The sequence below is a fragment of the Barbus barbus genome (assembly GCF_936440315.1).
Source record: "Barbus barbus genome assembly, chromosome: 10".
NCBI lineage: Eukaryota > Metazoa > Chordata > Actinopteri > Cypriniformes > Cyprinidae > Barbus > Barbus barbus.
Genome location: NC_136738.1, coordinates 2444253 through 2469311, shown reverse-complemented (window position 1 = coordinate 2469311; position 25059 = coordinate 2444253). Strand labels below are relative to the sequence as shown.

At 39.3% G+C, this 25059-nt stretch overlaps 2 protein-coding genes across 9 annotated transcripts in view; one reads left to right on the top strand and one right to left on the bottom strand.

The window, feature by feature from the left end:
• The window catches only part of raph1a (Ras association (RalGDS/AF-6) and pleckstrin homology domains 1a), a 66288-nt gene extending 61211 nt beyond the window's left edge, over positions 1 to 5077 (top strand). For all 3 annotated transcript variants that reach the window (XM_079427210.1, XM_079427212.1, XM_079427211.1), the window contains one exon: positions 1507 to 5077. In XM_079427210.1, coding sequence (XP_079283336.1) covers positions 1507 to 3606 — 2100 coding nt within the window. In that variant the 3' untranslated portion in view covers positions 3607 to 5077. The remainder of the gene's footprint in view (positions 1 to 1506) is intronic.
• A 5418-nt stretch (positions 5078 to 10495) lies between these two features.
• Positions 10496 to 25059, bottom strand: part of abi2a (abl-interactor 2a) — a 32839-nt gene continuing 18275 nt past the window's right edge. For 2 of the 6 annotated variants that reach the window (XM_079427185.1, XM_079427186.1), the window contains exons 3-9: positions 24473 to 24649; positions 23705 to 23802; positions 21630 to 21779; positions 19157 to 19275; positions 14857 to 15015; positions 13191 to 13364; positions 10496 to 11600 (exon numbers count right to left, since the gene is read on the bottom strand). In XM_079427185.1, coding sequence (XP_079283311.1) covers positions 11425 to 11600; positions 13191 to 13364; positions 14857 to 15015; positions 19157 to 19275; positions 21630 to 21779; positions 23705 to 23802; positions 24473 to 24649 — 1053 coding nt within the window. In that variant the 3' untranslated portion in view covers positions 10496 to 11424. Of the gene's footprint in view, positions 11601 to 13190; positions 13365 to 14325; positions 14413 to 14856; positions 15016 to 17455; positions 17690 to 19156; positions 19279 to 21629; positions 21780 to 23704; positions 23803 to 24472; positions 24650 to 25059 lie in introns of all 6 variants that reach the window. The other 4 variants (XM_079427187.1, XM_079427182.1, XM_079427183.1 and 1 more) reach the window with 4 other exon arrangements.

Below are 25059 nucleotides of genomic sequence, written 5' to 3'. Positions count from 1 at the left end.
TTTGGCGTGTATATGCTATGCAATGGGTAGGATTAGGGTTGTGGGGTAGATGCGTATCATATGTATGTGAAAACTGTGTATTATATGCACGCCAAACACGTGCGTATCATATGCATGCCAAAGCCAGTTTTTGCGTGTAAATACAACAAGGTTTTGTTTTTATTTGGCGCACTATTTATACACATTTTCATGAGACCGGGCTCGTGGAGATGACGAGTCAGTGTTGCAGAGTTCATCTCTTAAACCGAGAACAAAGAAAGCACTTGTTTATCAGTGAATTATTAAAACGTTAATGCAGCCTACTTACTGTTTTTCCCTGACACATTCATAATCATAGCTTTTGCGGTGCACTGTGGCAAGCTTTATGCATGTGCTTGACTGATAATTAGGCTATGTAGACAATGAAAGGCGCATTATAATGATTTAAACGGTTTATTAATAAACGTGAGATTAGTCAACTAATGCTTAAAATGAATGACTACTAGTCGACCAGAAAAATCCTTAATCGAGAGCAGCCCTAAATATTACATTCAAGAAATAGGGTTTTTATTACCTTTATTTAACCAGGAAGAAACTCATTGAGATTAAAAATCTCTTTTTCAAGAGTGTCCTGACACACCTGGTTCACAATATGTACCAATCAGTTTTATATTAGTTGTAATGAAAACCTGAAATAAAATATATGCATATACCGAGCAGAAAACAATGAGGTTTGTTATAGTTCTGATTTTGTTGCTCTGTCAGTGGAATTTGCTGAATTAGGATATGGCATATTGTCAGCTACTTCCAAGTGTTAAGTTTAATTGCTAAGAGGACAAGAGCAATTTAAGCCACAATTTAGACCCTTTGGGTGATTGTGGGATATTACTTGTATCGCACTGTCCCCAGATATAGTACTTGTTAATTGGTCCCCTCTCTGTTTGTCTACCCAGGATGAGAATGTCAAGCCTGGAAAGGCTATACACTGATGGGGATTGAGGTTAGGAGTGTGATAAAACCTCACACTCTAGCTGTTTATGTTTGAAATAATCCTTACATGTGAACCTCTAAAGCAACTAACCACTGATATGATGTGTGTGGTGGGCAGTTCATCTTAGTTGTTTTTTGAATGCTGGGTAATTGGGGACTGGTGTGAGACACCTGCTGTAATAGTTTGTGTTAACTCTTAACAGACACACTGGTGTTGTATTTTGAATAACCTGTTACATGATGTTTGGTGTGTTTTGGTTTGGTGTGTGTTATAAATGAGAGATATTGTCAGAGAAGGTAAGCTCGACAAGAATACAGGATAGCTCGTGTTTTGTTTTGCACACATTGAATTGCTGTTGATTTTTAGTTTGATCTCTACATCTCATTTATTCTATGTTGTGAGAACAAAGGTGTCTGAGTTTGGAAGAGCAGATCTCAATAATATCTTGTTGCACACCACTAATATATATCCGTCAAAAAATAAAATCAATGTGAACTATATCTGTTCTAATTGAATCATTTTTGTCATTTCCACAGATGAGAATGGATGGCCCACCAGCACAGCCTGCTAGAGCCTCTTACCCTCTACAACTTCCCCAACTGCCCCAGTCTCTCCAATCTCGTAGCAGCTACAGTGGTGTGTCCCCAGTGTCCCCCTCCTCGCCCCCATCTCCACCACCACCTCCCCCTCTCCCCAACCCCACGCACCACTCCACCCCGGTTATGTTCACTAAATACAGCACCCTTGCTAGGTTGCAAAACATCTCCCAGGCTCCGAATCATTACAAACAGACCCCCTTATTGGCAGCACAGCAGCAGCTCCCAACACCACCCCCACAGTGTCTCAAACCTGTAATGAATAATATGGCAGATAATGAAAGCAGTCCCCCTCCGCACCCACCACCACCACCTCCTCCAGAGATGCCAGTGCCAGGGTCAGCCATGGCGGTGTTGAAGCATGCCCCCCTCAGCCCCCAATACGCTCCCCTTCCACCTCCAGAGGAAGACCAGCTGCCACCCCCACCTCACCTACACAGCAATGGCTACTTGCCTCCACCACCACCCCCAGAACAGTTAAAATACCCACCTCCCCTCAGCACCAATGGGCTCCAGCAGTTCTTAGCTCAGAAGTTCCCTAATATGACCTATGACTTCTCACCTGTCCAACAAGATGAAGAGCCTCCACCACCTCCTCCAGTGTGTTTCTCTCCGCCCCCTCAGCAGTCAGGTCCACCTGCCCCACCTAAAACATTCACTGGTGGGTTTCCACCCCAAATGGCTCTGAAACCTGCCCACAGCATTTCCCCCATTTCTCCTGTGCCACCTTCATTGTCTCCAACCCCTACGGCCACCATGAAGAAACAGCAAAGCCTCTCCAGTGGTCACAGCCCCAATCAACCTCCACCTACCCTTCCCAAGCAATATAGCCTTTCTTCCAAAGCTGCATCTGTATCTGCTCCCATCTCTCCCACCCAATCGCTTGTAAAGCAGATTGTAAACCAGTTCCCGGACACCCCTGATGAATCCAAAGGTCCCATATCTCCTCCTGTGGTAAAAACCAAACCAAAATGGCAGCCAGGAGGGCAGGCTCAACCACAGTCTCCTGAATTTCCTCCACCTCCACCAGAGGATATCCTTGAATTCCCTCCACCTCCTTCTCCAAGTCCCCCTCCTGCCCCACAGCCTTCTGGCAAGATGGGATCACCAATCAAGAAGTCCCCATCGACGTCATCAAATTCTTCTACTGGTTCTGGAGGGAAGAAGCCCCCTCCAACTCCACAGCGCAACTCCAGCATGAAGTCCACCTCTTCTGTTGAGTACCAGGAGTCCAAGAAAGTGGAGGATCTGGTCAGCATGTTTGCCCAAACCAGTCAAGCCCCACCCAGCTCCTTCTCAACTCCATCCTCTACGACAGGATCACCTTCCAAGGACTCTTCCGCAGGTCCTCGTGCACTACCAAAACCAAGCAAGATCAACTTGGCTAATCTGCCTCTGGCTCTCCAGGGGAAGCCAGGTCAATATCAGCAAACCAGCTCAGACTTCCCCTCTCCTCCTCCCGAATGTGACTTTCCCCCACCGCCGCCGGACTCAGAACTCCTGCCTCCTCCACCTCTCCCATCAGAACTGCACACCGGGGCTCCCAAAGTGGCCGTGGTGAACCCTCAACCCCAACACTCCTCCAGCTCCACATCCTCGTGGAAGCAAAGCTCCTTGAAGAAAATGCCTCCTCCGGCTATGCACCGCCGCAGCAGTGGCCCACCCGAGCCACTTGTCCTTTCTCCACCTCCTCAACAGATGCCTCTGTCCTCTTTTAACTCTCAGATCCCACCAACTTCCCCCAAGGCCAGTCTGTCCATCCAGCCCAACTTCTTGGAAGACCTCAACAGAACTCTGAAAAGGAAGTCCATGACTCGACATGGCTCCCTCACGTCCTCGAGAATCTCGGCCAAGCTGGAGCCAGTAACCACCATGGACGATATGGCCCTTCCGCCCCCTCCTCCAGAGCTGCTGCTGGGCCAGCAGAAAAAGGGTGGATACATGAGCGGCAACATCTCAGGCTATGCAACATTACGGCGGGGTCCTCCGCCGGCTCCACCCAAACGGGACCAAAACACTAAACTGACAAGCGAGTGGTAGTTGGGACATGTGCCGAGTAAGGAAATGCCACTCTCCTTTTCCAATCTGTTTATCTTCAACGGCTGAAACGTCTGCATTAAAATACTACTCATTTTAACCCCAGATTATAACCACAATACTAAAAATCCAAACCATCTATACATAAGCTTCTCTGCGTGTTTGTGCCGCTTTGCTATTAAGTGTAGCAGATATACAAAAAAAAACTGAGAAAAAGAGACTGACGTTGTTATTATAGGTACTGCATGGACACTGCTGTGAGGAAAGGGGATACTGTATATGTATGATAAAATATATATGTGGAACAGTGGGGTGGGAGGGAACTTGTACTTTTTATATGAAATTATTTAATACCTGAAATATATTCTTATTTTAAAGTTTAGTTTTGAAACCCTTGACTGTAAACGTTAAACGTGAATAGAAAATCAGGGTTGTTGAACCGATGCTTGTGTGTGTGCGTGCGCGCATTTCGTCTGAGTGATTTGGTTGATCCACTCTCAGAAAAACAGCAGGGGCCTGGAAATAGTGCCGCCCTTGCTCGTCATTAGATGTGCAAATCCCAATGTGGGAACTGCACTTGTGTAGCATACATTCTAAATGAAGTATTCTACCAAATTTTCCACATTTAATTTAAATGGTTCAGAAACTTCCACTTAAAATGTCAAAAAAAAAAAAAAACGCTACCATTGTTATTGATAAATCTGTTATGTTGTGTCGCTGTGGACCCTTACTTTTCATGAAGATGTCCAAATGTTAGACAGAGATAAAAATGAGCCTGTTGCCGCTTGAGGGATGGGATGTGATGTCTTACATTGTTGGTTACATTGCTATCTATCTGTACATACAGCTGCAGTTCCTGACTTTATCAATGTGTGTTAGCTCTGCATGGGTGAAACACACTAGGAAGTGATGTCGTTCTCCTTATTTTAACCTCTGTCTATACTCAGTGCTGTATTGAAGTGTGTCACATATCTGGAACATCTATTTCTCATGTCATGGCAATGCCACAATGTACTGACGTTAATCTAGCATGCATGCTTCCATAGTATGGTTGCCTAAGATTGAACACTTTGTAGGGTTTTAGAACCATAGCCACAAAATAAAAGGTGTCATGTCACGTTTACTTGACTTACAATGCAAAAAATTCACTGTGTGCCTACTATCATTGTCATCCCTCTAACAAACTTGAATGCGTAGGTTGAGAAAACATGTACCTGTTGGTTTTGCATCTCCAAAAGACTTTCAGTTTGAAAGGCTGAGCAATGAAATGTAGGAACAGATAGAGTTCTCTTTACAGGGAGGAGTACAGAGCTAATGCTGCTTCTTAAAGTCAGGAACCTTTAGTTAAATAAATGGGGAAGTAAATGTCTGTTACATTTAAACTGAACAATATAAATGTGTAAATCACATGGAATGTTGTCCAAATTCTTGTTATTTTGATGGTTTGTTATCATCATACAATTAAAAGCTTCTTATGCTGAATCCTCTGATTTCCAGCGAATAACAATGTTAGTCCTTTATGGACAATACACTCTATATAATACATGCATAATGTTTTAAAATCTGCAAATATAGCTAGCTACAAATGTGTTGCACTCGTTTGTATGCCTGATTAAACTGTAAAAGAATGTGCCTTGGGTTGAATGTTGCTCGAGATTTACTACACAATTAATTTTATAAGAGGCACTCTTATGTACAGAGAAATAAGGAGATAATTATTTGATTATAGTATTTTCTTGGTTGAAAATGAATCTTTTCAAAGCAAAACAATCTCATGTAAAGTTACTGTTTTATTTGAAACGTCAGTTGGAGGTCTATCTGTTTGTCTACTTTAATCACATTCTATGAAATCACAGTAGGAATCTGGAACAGTTAAACTCTCCTTGACACAGAATGACTCCTTAAGACAAAGAGCCCAGAGGAACCCGTCCTGGCTGCCGGATACTGAACTCTTCACTGCTGGACTCTTGAGCTGGACACAAAAGCAGCCACACAACTGATGCCCAGAGGAGCTACAGACATGCTGCCAACACGCACAAGACTGGAGCAACATTTCTTTGACATGAGAAAGAGAAGGTGAGAAATATCTTCGTATGATGTTGGTATGTGTGACCTGCAACGAATAGAAGGGAGACGCTTGTCTTACCGCAAGACGTCCCTGTTTGAAACGGCAACTATTCCTGTATGGTCTCCTGGTATACTTTAGACAGACTGTCTCCTTTATACCCAAATCAAGCAGTATATCATATGTATTATCACGTCCCAGTGTGATCTTCGATGACAAAGATCAAATGAGTCTGTCATTTAATCTGTTTTCTAATGCTATTCTTTCAAAATAGTATGAATGCTTGATAACATACAGAGCCCTGCTGGAAAAAAAACAATAGAAATCATCACAGAATTTGTAATGGTTTTACTGGTGTGATTATAATGGGAAGTGTGCCTGTTGGTCTCTCGCCTTCTATTGGTGTCTTGTTAAAACCACTATATCTTAATGGAATATGTCCCAAAACACACTACAGGAAACCATTTTTAAATGGTTTTAATGGTTAAAAGTTGATGTTTGCAATGTTTATAACGGTATTTGTAGTATAGTTTTTTTTCAGAGGTCCATTTCCTTGACCTCTGCTGCAGCATTCAAATCAATTATTGGCGATTTTCTTATTTAGGCTGTTTAGTCATAGCTGAATTTATGAATGCCTGACAAGCAAAATAAACAAAAAAACTGAATATACTCTTATTTAAATTGTTTGTCAGAAGTTACAAACCCAAACTTTAGGCTAACCTAAAATTAATCAAAATTTATGGTGCGTTTACTTTGAAGCTTGACAGACGTCAAGAATGCTGTTGAACTTGACGATTCTTTACAATTTTGTGTTTAATAAAAACAGCATTCGGATTTGAAACCGAACGAGGGAGAGTAGCTATATTTTGGCCTTATAATGTTTGTTTTTTGTGTGAATAAATTTACCCAGTACTTTGTTGACTTGAACTCATATAACCACTAGAGGACTGTAGTGCACTGAGAAACTGCTCGACTTTTGCTGAGAGGATTCCTGAGGCTGCGGTCTAGTCCAGGGTTCCTCAAATCTGCTGCAGAGTTTAGCTCCAACCCTGATCAAACTCACCTACCTGTGATTTTCTAATGATCTTGCAGACTCTGATTAGCATGCTCAGGTGTGTTTGATTTGGGTTAGAGCTCAACTCTGCAGGAGTGGGCCAGATTTGAGGATGCCTGGTCTAAACCATTAATGGTTGGCAGATCAAATATAAAAACCTTTTTTTCCCCTTAAAAGGAAAAGCGCATATTATTACCTGTCGGACCACACTGCTGGTTGGTCTGTGCAGGTTGAAATTGCTGGACTGCCTGTTGACTTCATCGACAGAAACCTTCAATGCCAGGTTAGCCAGAGGACTGAAGTTATATCCAAGCTGCCCTGTTTAATTAGAGTAAATAAGACTTTATCATAACTTTCACTAATGTAGTAGCAATCAGTTTATGTCGCTACTCTAACATTCAGATGTTTGGGGTTATATATATTTTTTCATGTTTTCAAGTCTCTTATGCTCATCAAGGCTGTGTTTGTTTGATCAAAAATACAGAAAAAACTAATATTGTGAAATATTATTCCAAAATTCACAGTGACCGTTAATATACTTCAAAATGCAATTTATTCCTATGATGGCAAAACTGAATTTTCAGCAGCCATTACCTCAGTCTTCATTGTCACTTGATCCTTCAGAAATCATATACTGTATGCTAAATTGCTGCATTTTGTATTATCACTGCGGAAAACAGTTGAGCTGCTTAATATTTTCATGGAAACTATAGCCTAATGTTTCCATGAAAATGTTAATAATAATGTTTTCTAAGATTCTTGGATGAATAGAAAGCTCAAAAGAATATAATTTATTTGAAGCAGTGTTAGTATAGGCTAAATATCCCAAAACATTTTGTATCTTTTTTTGTAAATGCATTTACTGTCACTTTTGATCAATTTAATATAATATTCCATCATCTGCTTAACAAAATAAGGGAAAGTACAAACGCTGCCACTGGAACAGTTCATGTAGGTACTCATACTTTAGCTATTAATATGTATCTTTAAGGTACTAATATGCATCTTTTGAGGGGGTGAATAAGGTGAAAAAGAAAAGATTACCTCTTAACAAGGTACCACCCCATTGACAACTCTTGTACCTCTTTTCTGAGTGTTGAAACACATTAAAATATTTATATATATTTCCAAGACATGCGATAATGTTAAGCACCATATGACTTGTTTCTAAAGAATTGACGTCATTATTATGTCCATATAATATTTACAGTGATTCGTTATTTAAATCCTCATCTTATGAACTTGATACATTTCACCAACTTTACAGGAGAGCCAAAACAAAAATGTTTACCATAGTTTGATCTGACTTTGTTTACTGATTTCAATTGTTTATAATAAAAATGTGTACACTCATGGGTGACAGTACTTTTGCCAGTAGAAGGAGCTCATTAAGAGCTTTCATTTCATATATATATATATATATATATATATATATATATATATATGTATGTATGTATGTTTCACCAAAAATGTCACTTATGCCCTTCTGGTTCTCACCCCTCGATATTGTACTTAAATCTGTTCTGAAGAAAATAAAAACATCAGCAAATTTAAATTTTTGGGTGAACTATTCCATACAAAATTAATCATAAAAAAGATGATGTTAAAGTTAACAAAACACTAAACTTTTGTTAATTGTATGAAATTGCATCATAAAACACGACAGCCTGCCGCAACCTGTTATTTGTGATCAATCCTTTTGACCTGGAAACAGTTTTTAAAGTTTAGTATAGCTGACTCTAGTCTTAACCTGTTTTAATTCACTTGTTACCAAAGTTATAGTAGAAAATGACAACAATGGAATTTCTATAACATTATCCTAATTTGAAACGCACATACAAAAAGTTACTGAGATATAATCCTATATAACATAGAATGATCAATATCCCCTTCCCCCTCCTAGTCTGAGTCGGACTAAACAGAACAGCTCATTTGATTTTCACTCCATGAACATGTTTCACTGAGCTGAGGTTTGATTTTTGCACTTCCACACAAACATTCACCTTTCCTTGTGTAGTTGCAATTTTTGCTGTGTGGATCCTGCAGCTCTATTTATTACTTTAAAAATAAAATAACACTATATAATGATGTGAACAAGCATGTATAAGATATAAATATGTAGAGAATCTCATAGCTTCATCAAAGCAGAATAAATGCTCTTCTTCTCTGTCTCTGCAGCTAACAGCCTGTGGGCGTCTGAGTGTGCAAACCTCCAGCAATCTTACGTACGTCTCAAGCCATCTGGACCCCTGTTCGCTGCCAAGTTACGTAAGTCTGAAAAAGAACATGGGCGTGTATCCCAAACATGAGATCTGCAGTCTGCATTATAACTACACCATCTGAGGAGACTGACATTTCACTATAAACTCCCACAACACAATCAAGACAGCATGGAAAGAAGTAAAAAACAATTGTCTAGCTTATCAGCACAATCTATAAACTTATGTATGAGACACAGGGCAAAGGTGAAACATTTCTTTTAAGCAAGTGCTTTAAAAGGTTCACATTTAACGTTAGAGATTTTGCACATTAGTTGCATCCTCTCATACATGGAAATACTGATGTCCATACTTTTATTGTTATATATACACATATATTTGCACACAATAATATAGTTACTGGGTTTGTTTACAAAAATTACTCATTAAAATATCTATCAACACTGGTGTTTAGATTGATGTGCTTTCAGACAGAGGTAAATTAACCCTCTAAACATCACATTTGGCCAGATATTGCTGGGTGGAGAGAGATACGCTCACCTGGCTCTACCCTGCTTTAAACAAACTCCATCTGTTCTTTACATAAGATTCAAATTAAATTTCACGATGGAAACTCACTGAAGGCTTTCTTATTTTAGGACCTGAAAAATGCAAAACCTGTTTAGTAGCTGGAGAGAAAGAGAGCAGTGATTGTCAAATAGTAGCTTACACATGTTTCAATACTACTACAAAATGGCACAATATATTTAGCATAAACATGAAAAGAGCACCCAAAATAATACTGTAATATTTGGACTTACTGTCCATGTAACACGAATGTCTTAAACTAGGTATAAGAGGTCATCGAGAACAAAAACGTGATGAACTAATTAAATATGGGGTTCTAACACTTGTTTCTTTTTTGTAACCTTTCTAGATGACTATTATTGGATGATTTTTTTTAGTGTCATGAATAGACCAACTATATGTGACCCTGGACCACAAAACCAGTCTTAAGTCGCTGGGGTATATTTGTAGCAATAGACAAAAATACACTGTATGGGTCAAAATTATTGATTTTTAAGCCAAAAATCATTAGGCTATTAAGTAAAGATCATGTACCATGAAGATATTTTGTAAATTTCCTACTGTAAATATATCAACTTAATTTTTGATTAGTAATATGCATTGCTTAGGACTTAATTTGAACAACTTTAAAGATGATTTTTTTGCACCCTCAGATTCCAGATTTTCAAATAGTTGTATCTCGGCCAAATATTGTCCTATCATAACAAACCAGACATTAATGGAAAGATTATTTATTCAGAAATCTCAATAAAAAAAACTGACCCTTCTGACTGGTTTTGTGGTCCAGGGTCACATATTATGGTGTAAATGTCTCTCAACCAGAAATAAGTGTCACAAGCATAGCTGTGGTTTTAGCTGATTAAATATTTCAGAACCACTGCAGAAAATGTTGAGAAGACTAGAAATCACATGTTAAACATTTCCAGATATTTCAGGTTTTCCATGATTATGGGCACCCTATAAATGAAAGGGGGGAAAAAAGAAATTAAATGTAAATAAGGTTTATTTTTTATTAAGCATGCAGTCTATGAAACACTACATACACTTATCAAATATTAACCAAATGGTTAGCATCATGACACAATATTTATATGTAAAACAAACAAAAAGTAAAACCATTTTAAGTTCATGAGGTTATTAGATATGTATAGTACTGCATGTGTGTTGGGGCTGACTGATTCTCATGGGGGAAAAAAAATGAATAACATTAAATATATTTAATGATTAAAAAAAGTAAAACCAAGGTTAGACCTTTTGTGCAAATATTTCCTATATCATCAATCTGGCTCAAACTGATTTTAATTAGAAGGGAGAGAATAACTCAATCAAAACACTTTACAGACAAATTAAAAAACCTTGAGCTGTCACAACATGTAATAAATAGAAAGCTACTTCTCTACATTCACTCTCTGTTCAGTTCCACACTTTCCTCGTTCCTTAAAATACACCATGAATGTAATGAACTCCCTTTTTGAGCGTGACCTCACTGGACACACCCTGAACCCACCTCAGGCTGTTCAAAAATACAAATCTGTTTCAGAGACATCATAAGGCCCCGTGCTGCCTTCCAAAACACAGCAATGCTGTGGAATGAGCAAAGGTTATGAAATGTGGAAAAATAAAAACAATCTACCCACACTAAATCTAGCTTATGCATATCTTGAACTTCAAACTCTGTATCCTTCATTCAACAGTAAACATTATTGGCTTTTATTAATATAATTTTATTTCTCTAATAGTGTTTTCTCAGTCTTGGTGCAGAAGTCTGGATGTTCAGCTTCACATCGCTTCCTCTTTTCAGTCGCATCTCTGAAGTCTCACGGCCTGTTATTAGCATGGTTTGTATGCACACATGCACTCTTCTGCAGTGTAAGATTAGCGCTGGTGGGCGTCGAGGGTTGGGGCTGAGGACACTCTCACTCCGTGTAGTGCATGATGGACTCCACGTAGTTACCAGGGAAGAGTCCTGTAGAGCCGCTCATCACACCTTCAAACCACCCATCGTCATTCTTTTTAATGACGTAGATGATAGCCCCCTCGTGGAAAGACAATTCATCTTCCTTGTCCTGCATGTAGTCGTAGATTGCCACCACTGAAAGCAGGAACAACAAAGAGAGATTCAAGTTACAAATGACGAGGCCCATGTGGATTTTTTTAAGATTACATTTTGGCATTTTTGCCTTTTATTATGGATAGGACAGATCAGAACTGATGTGAAGTGGGAGAGAGATAGGGAGCAGGATCAGGAAAGATCCTTGAGTCTGGATTAGAACTGGGAACGCCCGTAGTGCAACGCCGCTATATGTTGGTGCGCTGCCCACAGTGCTATCTCTGGAAGCCCGTTTCCGCCACTGAATAATAATAAAAAACGGTTATTGGGACTCTCACAATTGACTTTTTTTTCCACAGAACTGTGAGATATAAACTCGTAATTGCGAGTTATAAAGTCAGAATTGCGACTTTTTTCCTCAGAATTTCATGATATAAACTCACAACAATTGCGAGTCAAAGTCAGAATTCCTATTTATAAAGTCACAATTGCAAGATAAAAACTCGCAAGTTTATATCTAACAATTCTGACTTATAACTCCCAGTTAGGAGTTTATATCTCACAATTGTGAGAAAAAAGTCGATGGCGAGTTTATTTTGCAGTTCTGACTTTGTCTCACAATTGTGAGTTTATATCACGCAATTCTGAGAAAAAAAGTCGCAATTACCTTTTTTATTCCGTGGCGGAAACGGGCTTCCATAGCTATCAGCACCAAACTATGTGGGAATTTGAGTACCAATCATTCACAGTTCCACAAAACCCTTGTTTTTATTACATTTTTGTGCTAATTTGATTCTTTCGGTTATGAATGAAGCCCTATTTGGAGAGTAATTGTGCAAAAGCACATGGGGACATCTGTAACAAATTTGCATTGCATTTGTATTGTGATTTATTCATGGTGGGGGATTGAGTTCTGTGATCCTATGAACCCAGGAACACATGGTCAGTTTCATAATTGTCTAGACAATTAATGTATATATTATTTGAAAATAGGGAAACAATATCCTATTTTTATTTAAATACCCTATTTAAAAATAGGAACATTTAAAATGCTTTTGTCTTGTATTTAATCTCTCAAATTGATGGATATCATTTAAAAAATGTGGAAATTAACAATCAAGTTATTTGTTATCAAATCAGTTATCAACTTATTTATACAAGGTAAACATTTGACCCAGCTACTTGCTCGACTAGTGTGAATAGTTGTGCTTGCCCTAATTTATATTAATATACATAATATTTAAAAACTTTTTAATACCATAATAGCCCATTATAAAAGTTTACATAATTTTTTTTTCTTCTTAATAGCTCCCAATTACTGTAGTGGAGCGATCACTTAACATTATTCTTGTTTCCAGAATTTTATTATTAAAATTCTCAATTTTTTAAATGTGTGCACAGCACCATGACATGCAGCAGTTATTTATTTTTTTTAGATATTTTTATGGGCTTTTTATGCATTTTTTTTTAAATAGATAGTACAGTGGAGAGAGGGGGTGGGATCGGCAAAGGACCTCGAGATGGGAATCGAACTCAGGTCACCGTGAGCGCGCTGTATGACGACGTACTAACCACGAGACTATTGGCGCCGACGTGCAGCAGTTATTATACAGTACAGTATGTTCAGTGCACCTTTCTCCAAGTAAGTTTGTGGAGCCCAGGGTGGGTCTTCTTCAGCGTAAGGGTCACTGTACTCCACCACAGAAGCCTCCTCTTCCTCATAGTCTTCTGGAGGTGGAACTGGGTTTTGTGTCTCCTCAAACACCAGCTCTTCTGAAGGGGGAGGTGGGGGAGGCGCATCTGAAACTGAGAGATGAGAAATGAACAGGAAACTCACAGACCAGGACTCCTTTAGAAGGGAAGGCCATGCAAGCTCATGGATCCATGCAGAAAGCGCAAGAGGCAAGTTGTGATATGGATGTTTGAATGGATTACTGTGAGAAAGAAACAGTGATGTAAGTTTGACTCCTAATATTCTCAGACAGACAGATGCATACACACATGGATCCACCTGTGTAAAACAAATGAAAATCCAATTTTTTTTTTATTGTACTTACACATATGGTAAACAGTTACAAAAAGTAACTGTTCATTAAAATGTTTAATTTGGCATTACATCAGGCGTGCATAATAAAATTGAGCTTGGACTCTGTTCTTTAAAACGACAGAATTACGTTAGACACATTAGCTTGCACTGATTACAAACATTTAAGAAGTGTTAAATATTGCTTTTTATTTTATTAGTTTAATTTAATAATACTAAATAAACAAATGCTCATATCTACAATACACCCATAGGGGTACAATTCTCTTAAGGAGGGCTGCCTAAAACATTCTTAATTTTGATCACTAAGTATATCAAAACTTCATTTTTGATTAGTAATATGCATGGCTAAGGAATTACTTTGGACAACTTTTAAGACTTTTTTGCACCCTCAGATTCCAGATTTTCTAAATAGTTGCATCTCAGCCAAATATTATCCTATCCTAACAAACCATACATCAATCGTAAACTTGTTTATTCAGCTTTCAGATGATGTATAAATCTCTTATGACTTGTTTTGTTGTCTAGGGTCACATATAACATTACTATAATTAAAGACTTTTTAAATTTCTAAAAACAAGTAGATTGTAATCAATTGACAGCCCTGAAACCAAGATATATTTTCATGCTTTCAACAGCATGCCTTGCAATGACAAGACACATTGAGCTGAACGTGTGTCTGAATGCAGGAGGGTCTCATCAGAGAAGCTCAAAGCCACTTACTGGTTTCCTGTACGCGAGCCACAAAACCCGTCAGTGGAAGCTGGGCTGTGATCTGCAGTACGGAGGGGGGAGGGGGGGCCACTGAGGCTAGTCCACAAGACCACAATAAGCACAGAGGAAGGGGGGAGTGTGTGAGCATGAACCAAGATAAATAAAGTGAATGTGAAAGGGAAAAACAGAAGAGAGTAGGCAGTTTAGTGTGCAAACACTGTCTGACAAACAGGAAGTGGTCACCTTGGAACAGAAAGGATCTAAAACAGTTAAAGAGTTGAAAGACTAACCCATTTATACATCAAAACACCAATCTAACTGTGCATTATTATTAAGAACCTGATGAGAGAGATGTTACTACAGAAAAAAACTAATGTGGCACAGCAAAGATATGATGGTGTGTCAAATGTTAAAAGAAAGTAAACTGCAGGCAGGGGGTCCATGATGTACTCCGTCTCAGAGAACAAATGAAACTGCCTTTGACGAATCACCAGAACAAATGTTCTAAAAGACATCAGGTCTGAATAGTGAGAGCAGTACCTTGGTTCTGATTGTAACAGGGCCCTCCATTCTGCTGGCTGGAGGGCATGGAAGTCTGACCCGAGATTGAGGGCGGCCGGCGATACGGCAGCGAACCCCCCACCGTGGGTGTGATCTGCCTGGGGACGGGCCTGTTCATGCTGTAGAACTGAGGACCACCTGCATGAACAACACAGCCATGAGATGGAGAAAACACTGACTGCAGATTGATCACATTCATTTCTGACAAACATACAACCTTTATTCCCTATTAAAGGGTTACTTCACCTCAAAATGAAAATTGTGTCAATCACTTACCTCCATGTCGTTCCAAACCCATAAAAGCTTCGTTCGTCTTCGGAACACAATTTAAGATATTTTGGATGAAAACCGGGAGGCTTGTGACTGTCCCATTGACTGCCAAGTAAATAACACTGTCAAGGCCCAGAAAAGTATGAAAGACACCGTCAGAATAATCCATCTGCCATCAGTGGTTCAACCGTAACGTTATGAAGCGACGAGAATACTTTTTGTACGCCAAGAAAAAAAAAAACGACTTTATTCAACAACTCATCTACTCCGAGTCACTGTAGCACCACTTTGGAGAATATCCGCTGGACACAAACTGCGTACACTCTTCTGTGTCCGCCGCACCACATGGATACGTCTTCTACATTTATTTACGCTTTGATTTGAACGAAAACAGCGTCTCTGTGTGGTGCGACTGAAACAGAACAGCGTACGCAGTTTGCGTCCAGCGGATGAAGTGAAGGGACATACTGCCAAGTATGGTGACCCATACTCTGAATTTGTGCTCTGCATTTAACCCATCCAAAGTGCACACACACAGCAGTGAACACACACACCGTGAACACACACCCGGAGCAGTTGGGGGTTCGGTGCCTTGCTCAAGGGTCTCACCTCAGTCGTGGTATTGAGGGTGGAGAGAGCGCTGGACATTCACTCCCCCCACCTACAATCCCTGCCGGCCCGAGACTCGAACCCACAACCTTTGGACTACGAGTCTGACTCTCTAACCATTAGGCCACGACTTCCCCTAAATATTTTCTATTATAATATTATATGGATATTCTCCAAAATGGCGCTACGCTGACACGGAGACGACGAATTGCTGAATAAAGTCGTTATTTTTGTTTCTTTGCGAACAAAAAGTATTCTCGTAGCTTCATAACGTTATGGTTGAACCAGATGGACTATTTTGACTGTGTCTTTCATACTTTTCTGGGCCTTGACAGTGTTATTAACTATGCAGGCAATGGGACAGTCACAAGCCTCCTGGTTTTCATCCAAAATATCTTAAATTGTTCCCGAAGACGAACAAAGCTTTTACGGGTTTGGAACGACGTGGGGGTAAGTGATTGGCAAAATTTTCATTTTGCGGTGGAGTAACCTTTTAACAGTACAAAAAAAAAAAAAAAAAAAATAAGAATTGTGAGAGGTCTAAAGTCAGACCATTCAAAGACAAACATTTTGACAATGACTGTGAATATCATAAATTATGTTTAAACTGATCTGGACTAAGTAGGTTTTGTCACTAAATCTTCTTGAGAGATAGGGAGTGGGATCAGGAAAGGTCCTCGAGTAGGGATTTGAACTCGGGACGCCTGTAGCGCAACGGGGCTGTATGTTGGCATACTGGCCACAATGCTATCGGGCAAATTGGATTCATATATTTTTCTAAGCAAAAACCTGGAAACAAGTTGGCATTTTAGCACTTCTGGTTCAATTGTCCCCAAGTCATTTTTTTTTGGTTAAATGCCTGAAATAAAGTCTGTGGTCAATACAAGCTCAAAATATTTTCATGTTTTATTTTTTGATATGTAATTTTTGAAAGCTTTTACATGTCTTGGAAAAAGGTAGTTGCTAAACGTCATTAAAAATCATGCTGAACTCTCTAAATCTACTCACTGTTGCCCATACAACTGCGCTCTCGCAAACGTTTCTAACTTTCATGGAATGTGTTTTTAAATAAGCATAATGCTGGTGGCATTGAAGTCATGTGATCATGGCGTACTTTATACTCTACATTTAGCTTTTTATTTTTTGGCAATTGTAATTAAGGCTTCAAAATTAAAAAAAAAATTGTTTGTGAAGAATATCATGATGAATAAGATGTTTAAGAATAATACACTTCTGCTGGCCACAGAGCTTATTTTCTGCAATAATCCAAAGGTCAAGGGAAAATTCCTACTGGGTTTTCGTCAGGGGAACCAGGCTGATGCCTTAACACCTACAAAATTAACTATCAGAACTGCAGGATTCTAGAGAAATATCGAAGGCGATTAATCAGCTTGTTTTTAAGTAACATGACACTCAAAATAATGAAACACGTAATCTTGCTTAAAGAACTTTTTTCTCTGCCAGTGAAGTAGCAGTGGTACTTTTATCAATGACTTAAAACGACAATGTTTGAGTTGGAACAAACAATGAAACAATGTGTGAAAACAGCCTGAGAGACTCATGAGAAAGCAAAATGAGTAGGACACAAGACCAAAAACTTCACCACAGAATAAGGTGATGTATCAGCAGGTGGGGAATGAAAGAAGGGCAGAATGTGTGACTGATGGGCTGGAAATGGGCCGGACAGTGGCGGACTCACCTGTGCCAGGGTTGGTGCTGGATGTAGCACTAGCTTCAGCTGAAGCGAGGGGTGGTTGAGAGGGAGGAGAGCCATTATCTGGGGTCAGAGAGCTCTCAGTGGAGTCGGGGTGAGTGGGGAGAGATTCAGGGATTGAGGTGGGGTTGGCTGAGGGTTGCGTGGGGGTTAAATTAGAGGACTTAACAGAAGGCTGAGTGGAGTTAGTTGGAGCTGAGGGTGTGCTGGCACCAGTAGCTTGAGGGTAAAAAAAAAAAAAAAAAAAGGAGAGAGGGAGGAAACCAAATGAGAAATGCTTTTGCATTTCGCTTAAAGGGAACTAATGTGGGGCATGCCAGGAAGAAGTCTTGCTTTAAGTATACTTCGTTTTTGTAAATTGGATAAAAATCGGATGGTGTGCTTCTATTCTGGTGACAAAATTTGTGTCACATGCACTGTGTTGTATACCCTTGCATATGCATAAAAACGGCAGCATACTTTGGCCTCAAGTATCGGAGAACATGATAGAAAAAGACTGAGCTTAAAATCTAGTCACAATTCAACTTTTGTGAAGACCAAGTATATCAGTGGATGCTAATCTTTCTCCTGTAGTGCAACCTTTCAGCATTTCAGCTCAAGCCCTAATTTAACACACCTGAGCTAGTTAATAAAGGTCTTAAGGATGACTAGAATCTTCCAGGCAGGTGTGTTAAAGCTAAGCTCTGCAGGACAGTGGCCCTTGAGGACTGGATGCATGCAAATCTCATTAAAAAAAAAATCCTTGTTTCATTTACATTTTTTTTTTACATTTATGCATTTAGCAGATGCTTTTATCCAAAGCGACTTACATTGCATTCAAGTTACAGTTTTTACATATAATCAGCGTTTGCTTTCCCTGGGAATCGAACCCATGACCTTGGCGTTGCTAGCGCCATGCTCTACTATTTGAGCTACAGGAAAGTGCTTCAGTCATTTGACAGTAAAAACGGTCATTCCCGAGTTTCACCCATTCAGTGTTCAGCCAAAAAATTGTGTTTAAACATTTACTTATGTCAGCCAATATGCTTTTTTAATGCACAGAAGTAAACAAAGTGAAAAATGTTCAAAAGTACCATAAAAATTTTGTATTATATTTTATTGTTCCTGTAGCTCCAACAGTGCACAATACCCAAGGTTGTGGGTTCAATTCCCAGGGAATACATGGGAAATACATGGGGGAAAATAGTCACTTTGGATATACATAAATGTGAATCTTATTCTACCAACCTATGGGTAAATTATCTGAAGCTATGCAATAGTTTTGTGAAGAATAGACCAATATTTCAAACAGTTGTTCACTGGAAATCTTGACTGCAAACTACAGCATTTACGATACATTTGAAAACATCTTTTCAAGCAGTCAACATCATATTTGGACAAGAACTGCATACAATTTGTATTAGTTCTTGCTTGTATCGTCAAAAGTTTTTTGGGGAAATATAACTAAACTCATTTTGTGTTCCATAAAAACAAAAAAATACAAATTTGGAGCAACATGACGGAGAACAGATGAAAATTTTATCTTTTGGATAAACTATCCCATTAATGTTTTTAGCTTTTGAATCTTGATTTAAAGCCAGTTATTAGCTCATACCAAGCCCTTTTTATAACTGATCAAAAAACAAATGACCCCAGCCAGACTGCAAGTGGTATTTATGTTAAGTGTGCTTTCTGTGAAGATGTCACCTGGGAAGGCGCTGGGTGGAGAGGGTGTGGGAACAGCGATGGGAACACCCACACTGCCGCTGCCGCTGTTTTCACGACTGCTGCTGCGACTGCTGGGATGACTGCCGCCACTGCTCCCACTGCTGAACACACGCTACAGATTACACACCTCACATACATGTGTCTCATGTTATTCTGACATCCAAAGGCTCACACAAAGAGACAACAAAACAGATGAATCATAAGCGCTCTCAAACATACAAACTCAGACACATACAGATACATAGATGAGCCAACAGCTCACACATGACAGGAAAACACACAACAGCACGGGTTGGTTCTGTGTCTATGACAAAGAACATGATATGGCAGCATTTGTGAGTCACAGAAAGAATGGAGAAGCAACAGCAGAGACTTTATAGGCTGCACTCATAATGAATGCACAAATACTGAGCACTTGGAGCACAGACTGCATGAGATCATGTGCTTGAGATGCAGAGAAAAGAGCAAGAAGAAACCCACAAATCAGTAATGAGATGAAGGTCCTTGAGACACTTTTTTTTTAGATGAAAAGAAAAAGACACACAGCAATGCCAGGCAAATATAGAGCTGAAGCATCTGACAAGACATGCATTAAATGGCTGAAGAGAAGAATGAACTGTCAGCATCTTTAGAATTAGCAGCAATAATTTATTTTCTTAGTCTACATGAAATAGATATGCACCTACTTTTTAATGCATGTAACAAAAAATTCTGACCTTGTAATTTTGTTCAAAATGTCAACACTTGTTATGCAGGATTTCTCCAATCATTTAGTTCATTTAAGCCTGCTCTTTTCTTAAGGCCCCAATCTAGTCACAGCAAAGTTATTTTTTGTTCTTTACTCAGAGGTAAAAATAAGTTTGAAATACGCAAGCAGTGCTTTACTGTTTGCTTGCATCCCATTATCGGTAGTTTAAAGTTTGAAAAGTTTCTGAAACATTTCTGAAAAGTTAACCCTGGCAAGCTGATTTGAACTCCCAAAACAAACTCCTTCATTTTGGCCTAATTTAGTTTGAAATGGCATCACACCAATTCGACCTTTGATTTCAGTGCCTTTATGATCGACTGCAAGCTCACATTCAGATCTGCCTCCATCCAAAACTTGTTGGACTGCACAATATTTGCATAACATTTAAGACATTTGAGATATAGCATAACAACCAACCGTTTTTCGAATTAAATCTTAATTTCCTGTATGCAATTTTTTTTATTTATTCTATTGATTATTTTGGGGTGAACTAAGGGCCAAATCTTTTCTTTCAATTCACCCTTATTATAAAATGATGAGGGGAAAGGAGATTTGGACAACACAGGCTGGACTCAAAACCATCCTTAAAATGCTACAAATCCAATGTGTTAAGATCACGTGTGCTACCACAGAGCTAAAGCTCCAGCGACTTCAACTTTCTGTAGCCTTTAAATGCAAGATTAAGGCTGAGCTCGGTTTGTAAAGGCTTTGAGGATATTTAAGCGTTCTCAAACAAGAATTTGAATATATTCACATCATCAGCCCTTCAGGAGGGCACAAACATTGTTATTTTTGTCCAAGATGTTCAATAACATTTCCAAATGGCAGACAGATGGGAGAGGGCTGGGGAAAACAGCCCCAAATGCTCTTTTTCAGATCCTGCACTAAGTGACAAGAGGCAGTCGTAAAGAGCATGTTGGAGGACTTCAGCAAACATTCACTGCTTAGGGTGAAAATATGAGAAATGATAAGGATTGTTTTCAGTCAAGTCGGAGAGTGCATTGAATAGTGTTCCTGCTCAAGTAAAACATAGGATGAGGTCAGAGTTCGATTCCCAGGAAACACGCATTAAAAAAATAGCTTTAGCTAAAAGTGTCAGCCAAATGCATAAATGAAGATGTTACAGGCATCTCTGCAGATGGCACAGAGATCAAAAGAGAACAAGTGAAAGTGGTTACATAATTTCAGACACAGCTGAAAAGGTCTCAGCTTCAAAGGAAAGACCCAGAGAGAACTATCAGCAAGAGTCTATCTGTGCTTGTTCTGCAATGTAGTGGACTTGATCTTTAAAATCCTCAAGAAAAAAGGAAAAGTTTGGGATGGGAGACAGAGAAAATGTCAGAGAAGGAGAGGCTCTGCAGTCATCTGAGAGCATCTTTAGGCGTCTTTATCCTCCATGACCGATGATGCGTTTATGTGAGCACTGCTAACGTCACTCGCAACTGGTTGCCAGGGTTTCAGATTATGCAATTGTACAGACAATCAGCGATGCTTGTTTTAGAAGCGCTGAGGAAAAGCGATGTCTGTGTGAAAGAGCTCTGCAGCAAAACCAACTAATCAATGTTAGCTAATAAATACATGTGACTATAGGTGCCTAAAGGTCCCTTACTGCTTTAAGTCAGTAAATAGAGAGACGTGCATGCACACTGAGAGCAGTGCGAGAGGTTTGCTCCGACAGAGAGGAGAGGATGAGGATAATGGTACCTGTAAGTGCGGTTCCTTTGATTAACAGATGCCGTGCGCACAGGACTTTGCTGCAGAATGGGCGCCATATTGCGTGTGGGGCTGGGGACATAGTCATTAGGCACCACCGGAGGCCGCACTGGCTCGAGCGTTCTGTAGGGGGAGTGTCTCCTGCCGGGAGAGACAGCAGGTCAATAACCCTGGGAAAGCTTAATCAGACAATTACTAGCCTAGAAAACTGAAATATCTGCTGCCATGTTATATAGAAAACCATTTCGCTTTAATATCTGTTATTCTGAAATTTTACAATCAGAACTTTTAGCATTCCAAAGCAAAACAGTTATAATCCATCAACAGCATGATTTCGGGTTTCTTTTAAAGGATGAGATTCCATACATGATTTTCAAGGTTGTGAAAAAGCATTTTGGATCTGAGGTCAGGAAAGTGCAGGTGAGAAATAGTAATTCGATCTGTGAAAACAAAATGTGAAGTCAGTGTCACATTTTTTCGCTGGAATCAAAAGATAAAACGGGCATTTCTGTTTGAGGCAACAAGAATAAACTATTAGCATACATTATTAATTAAAACAATTCATTACTATTTTAATCAACTAATTTGTCTCTTCATCGCAGGAAAAACTGCATCTTAGAAGTACTCAACCTTGCTTTCTCTTAATGTTTTTCATTGACTTTAAAAGATGTGCTATTTTTACCAAAACGCTGTGCTTCTTGACTATGGCACACATGTAACAATTAACCTTTTTAAAATGAAAGAAATAAAGTGACAGAAAATTAGACACTTAAGCAATTCTCACAGAAAAAAAAAACTAACAGACACACAATGAATCTATCAAAAAGTCACATTTCTTCCCAAAAATATATGTCAATAAATCAAACTATTTTGCAGTGACATTTTCACGAAAAAGGACATTTTAACCCCAGATTACCATAATGTGTGCAGGCACAATCATATTACCACAACTGTAATACATATTTTTCTACTGTATAACAGTAAACTAATTACAGTCATTTTTAAAATCAGCATTAAGTACAAAAAATACTATTTTTCACTGTACAATAATGAGAATTCACCCAAAACTGTGCTTTATTGTCATGAAAATAAATTGCAAAGAAAACCTTAATGGTCCTTTAATAATAGGCTACTATTGACATCTTGACAAGTTTTATGAGATTCACCCAACAGTTTTAACAGATATATACAGATTTACAATTTCCCATCACTTGCATATGCATTTTATGAGGGAACAAGCTTTAGCTGTGTTGTGTTGCTGACCTGTCCATTAAGCAGCACACAATCTGGCCTGCAATGACCAGCCATCATGGGGCGACAGGAAGCCAAAAGAGCGCCAATCTGCACAGCTAGTGCTCAGAAAACAGGGCAGGACACACCCTCTGTCCTCAATGCTCAAACATCAAGCTCCATCTTAATAATGAACACACTTTAAAAACTGAGCATATCTGATCTTTCATAATCAGTTTCACGCTTTCACAATTTTAGATGCCAAAGCGTATTTAACGCCTCTTTTCTGACCCAAATGTAAAATCAGGCTCTTCGCTTGCTGGCATAAAGGGAAACAAGGGATGTGAAGGATAATGTCATCTGTGGGGCTGAGGCTGAAGTCTCCCTGAGGACTAAAGACATGACCCACACATGTGCTCCTGAACTCAACTACAGCTGTGTGTGACTTACACTGAAAAACAGGCTTTTACTAGGAAATAAAAACCTCACTGTTGCTGCAGAGACTAATATAAAAAATATTGTTTTAAATAATCTGACTATAAGTTGAAAGAATCAAAGGACCAGTCAAATGTTTGGACATGCTTGATGTTCTACATACTGGAAATTACTACGGTAATAATGACAAATGAATAAGTGTGCCGAGTCAAGCAGAATTTGTCATTCACTTCATTTATCATAAAAACTTTCCAGAACATATGTAAATCAAAACATTTCATGCTGTTCAAGGACCTTGGAGATTTATGAGCAAACACTTGAAATGAGTCATTCACTGCCACAATCTCAGTGACCCATTCTCTCATTCGTGACCGCTAGAGCTGCAAAGCGCATATACATACCCTATGGTGCCTTTGCCTGGCATTGGGGGGCTTGGTGGTTTCTGTGTGGGAGGTGTGGTGCGAAGAAGGCTGCCCATCTTCATGTTCTGGGTGCTGACCTATGACAATAACAAATCGAATCAACAACATCAAAAACAGCCTTTGGCTGTGAACAAAATCATCTCAGTTTCACGGAAGAGCAGAAAAAAGTTGACAATAGCCTAGAACAGCCGCATAACATGTAGAGCCACAGAGAGAAAGATTGCAAGTGTTTTCTCTCATTTAGTTTTTAGACAAACAAAGCTCATAAACATACACACACACCTACTCATGAGCAACATGCAACAACGATAAAAATGCAAATGTGTTATGGAAAGGATGAAAGAAGAAACAGGGATGATTGCCAAATGGTTGTTTAATTATTATTCGCTCCATGACATTTCTGAGCATCCAAATATTGTTTTTGTATTAACTGACAAGCCTTTAAACCTAGAACGAATCAAATATAGAATATCAGTCCATATTTAGGTAATATGAACTAAGGAATCAAACCTTATTCCTTCTCCATTCGTGTCACCTGATCATAAGACAGCTGTAAAGGCCCTTACCTTGAACCTAAGCAACCACTTAAACCAAGAGCGAAGCAGAGAACAGAGGTGAGAGGAAGCACAGAGAGGTTAGTCACACATCTCAGACACAAAGAAAACCCACATCAGATTCTGGCAGTTAGTTCAAAACAAACATGTTAGTCAGAAAAATCGTTCCTCTCAAGGTGAGCCCGTGTCCTACCTTCACACCGTGACCGATATCGTCCAGCGAGCTGTAATCGATAAGTTTACGAATGTACCGCACTGGCCTCTCGGGATTGGCTGGAGCAATGATTTTATGCGTGCGGGAGGTGTTCTTATTGGTTGTGAGGATGCCGATCTCCCGCCTCGCCACTTTTTCTTTGTGGATGTCCACCGTCTGGAGGGGGGAAAAAAAGTTTAAAGAACTTTGAAATCTACTAAAACCAAACTGGGTCATTAAGAACTACAACCACATTCGCATTCATGATAGAGCATGATATTATAATATGCATACAAAAGTCTTAAAGCCACAGTGGTACTGCATTGGTGCAAGAAACAACTTGAGGAAAAATGATGGCCTCCTTAAACTTAATATTTGTGGAAGCAGGTTACAAAACACAGAGTATGTGAGGCGAATTATTAAAGTGTGTAGTTGTGAGAGGTCTGAAATCCCTGTCGGCGGAGTTCTGTTTCATTTCACACGGCAATTTGGGAGAGGATCGTGTCAAAAGCACTTCACGAGAAGAGCTCTATTAGATGTTGTGCCGCTGTGTTTAATCGCTTTAGAGCCCATGCTGTTGACAGCTG